This window comes from Artemia franciscana, unplaced genomic scaffold, assembly GCF_032884065.1.
Source record: "Artemia franciscana unplaced genomic scaffold, ASM3288406v1 Scaffold_8020, whole genome shotgun sequence".
Lineage (NCBI taxonomy): Eukaryota > Metazoa > Arthropoda > Branchiopoda > Anostraca > Artemiidae > Artemia > Artemia franciscana.
In genome coordinates this window covers 2,662-4,572 of record NW_027068037.1, presented here as the reverse complement: position 1 = coordinate 4,572, position 1,911 = coordinate 2,662, and the positions used below count along the sequence as shown (strand labels likewise).

Genomic DNA, 1,911 nt, shown 5'->3' with positions numbered 1-1,911 from the left:
TCCCTAGTGCTTGGAAAAGAGCATATGTCCGTGTTATTCCAAAAGAAGGTGTCCAGAATCTTGTGATCAACTCCGGCCTATATCAATGACTCCGAACCTTTCTAAAGTGGCAGAAACGTTTATTTACCGCAAACGTATGTCACAGGTCCCTGCACATCTAAACCCGTATCAGTATGGATGCTTAAGAGGCAGTAGCACAACTGTTTAGCACGGATGTACCATCTCATTGTCGAGTGGCTCGGCCGAGGAAGTGCTATAGTCGACCTTCTCCTCAAAGACTACCGAAAGGCTTTTGATCTTATTCGCCATTCCGTTGCTATCACAAATCTACGCACCATGGGTGCGCACAAACATATTCTCCTTTTAGTGATCAATTTTTTACAAGCCCGCTATCAGTGCGTTTACAGACTTTTCCTAGGAGATACCGACTCCAAATGGGTCGAGCTTACATGCCGAGCCCCACAAGGTACTAAGGTCGCTAGTCTACTGTTTTTGGCAGAGATAAATATCATCCTTTCCGGCTATGAAGAAAGACTTAAGTATGTAGACGACTTGTCAGTCCTACTGAAGTACATTGTTGAGAAGTCTGAGGTTGTTCCCCAATTCTGTAACGAAATAATCAACAACTTTAAAGATGAATGTACTGCGAACAGCCGCCAAATCAACGAAGGAAAGACTAAAATCCTTCGCTTTAATCCCCTGAAGAGAGACTTTGTGTGCACTCCTCCCCCTTATCCTAGTGAATCTTTGACAGTAGTACTTGGTGTCAAGTTTAGCATTAACTGCTCTTTCGGCCACCATGCGAATACAATTATCAAAAAGGCAAATAGTGCGATGCGGACACCTATACTAATGTGTCTATTTGGTTTCTCAGTGTCACAACTAAGGATAGCCTATCTCACTTACATCCGACGAATTTTAGAGTATGCATGTCCCGTATGGGGCCCAAAAGTCAAAAACACTATTTACCTAAGTGACCAGCTTGCGTCAATACAAGAAAGAGCAGTCAAGGTAATATTTTGCAATGCTTTTACTGAATATAAGTTAGCATTATCCACTTTACAAATTCCCTCTCTTCAAAAGCGTCGTCTCAGTTTGATCCTTGAATCTGACCAATATCTTCTCAGAAGTGATAAACACAGATTGATACTACCACCAGTCTTAGTGAAACATCGAAGTACTAGGTCGAAGAACATTGACAGATTAGCAGCACCTCCTTCACGCATAAACCGTTTTTCCGATTCATTCATCTCTTTTTTTGTATCAAAGTATAACCATTCTTGATTTAATCCTTTTCCTCTTATGATTTTTTCTTCGTTTGATTTAATCCTTTTTTTGTAAGCACAAGCGCCATTTAGTTTTATGACTACGAGAGATTGTGCAAATAAAACTGATTCCGATTCAGGTGAATTTTATAGTCACGGGGAAGGATTTGCATAATTTCTTTGCAGAAGTGATTCTAGTGCATCCTAAGCCTGGCTAAATAGAAATCAGGAAGATGAGCTCATCTTCACCCCTGGCGGAAAATCTGAATTTCACTTTTTCAACTCCGGACCTTCCGATGGCTCTGGTAATGCAGGGGCTGGTCTCCTTATAAGTTCTAAAGTAGCAAAATCTCTAGTTGATTCGTAGCCATTCACATCCTGTTTGGCAAAGGCTCGTCTTAAAGGTCAACTGTTCAACATCACTGTCATCTCAGCCTGTGCACAAACCAGTGCCAAGGGTAAAAGCATAGTTAACGACCTCTACCACTCTCTGATCCAGTTATGGTGAACAGTCCCAAAGCTTTATCTACTCAAACAAGGAGGTTATTATAAGGTCCACCTTTGAAGCCTTGAGACATACCGCGAAAGAGCTGTAGGAAGATTTGGATGGGGTGACAGGTGCGAGCATAGAAGGAGACTCGTTGTT

At 41.8% G+C, this 1,911-nt stretch overlaps 1 protein-coding gene across 1 annotated transcript; it reads left to right on the top strand.

The window, feature by feature from the left end:
* The first annotated feature begins 213 nt into the window (after nt 1-213).
* On the top strand, nt 214-1,284 carry LOC136043664 (uncharacterized). The gene has a single exon (XM_065728560.1). The coding sequence runs from the start codon at nt 214-216 to the stop codon at nt 1,282-1,284; it is 1,071 nt and encodes a 356-aa protein (XP_065584632.1).
* The last annotated feature ends 627 nt before the right edge of the window (nt 1,285-1,911 follow it).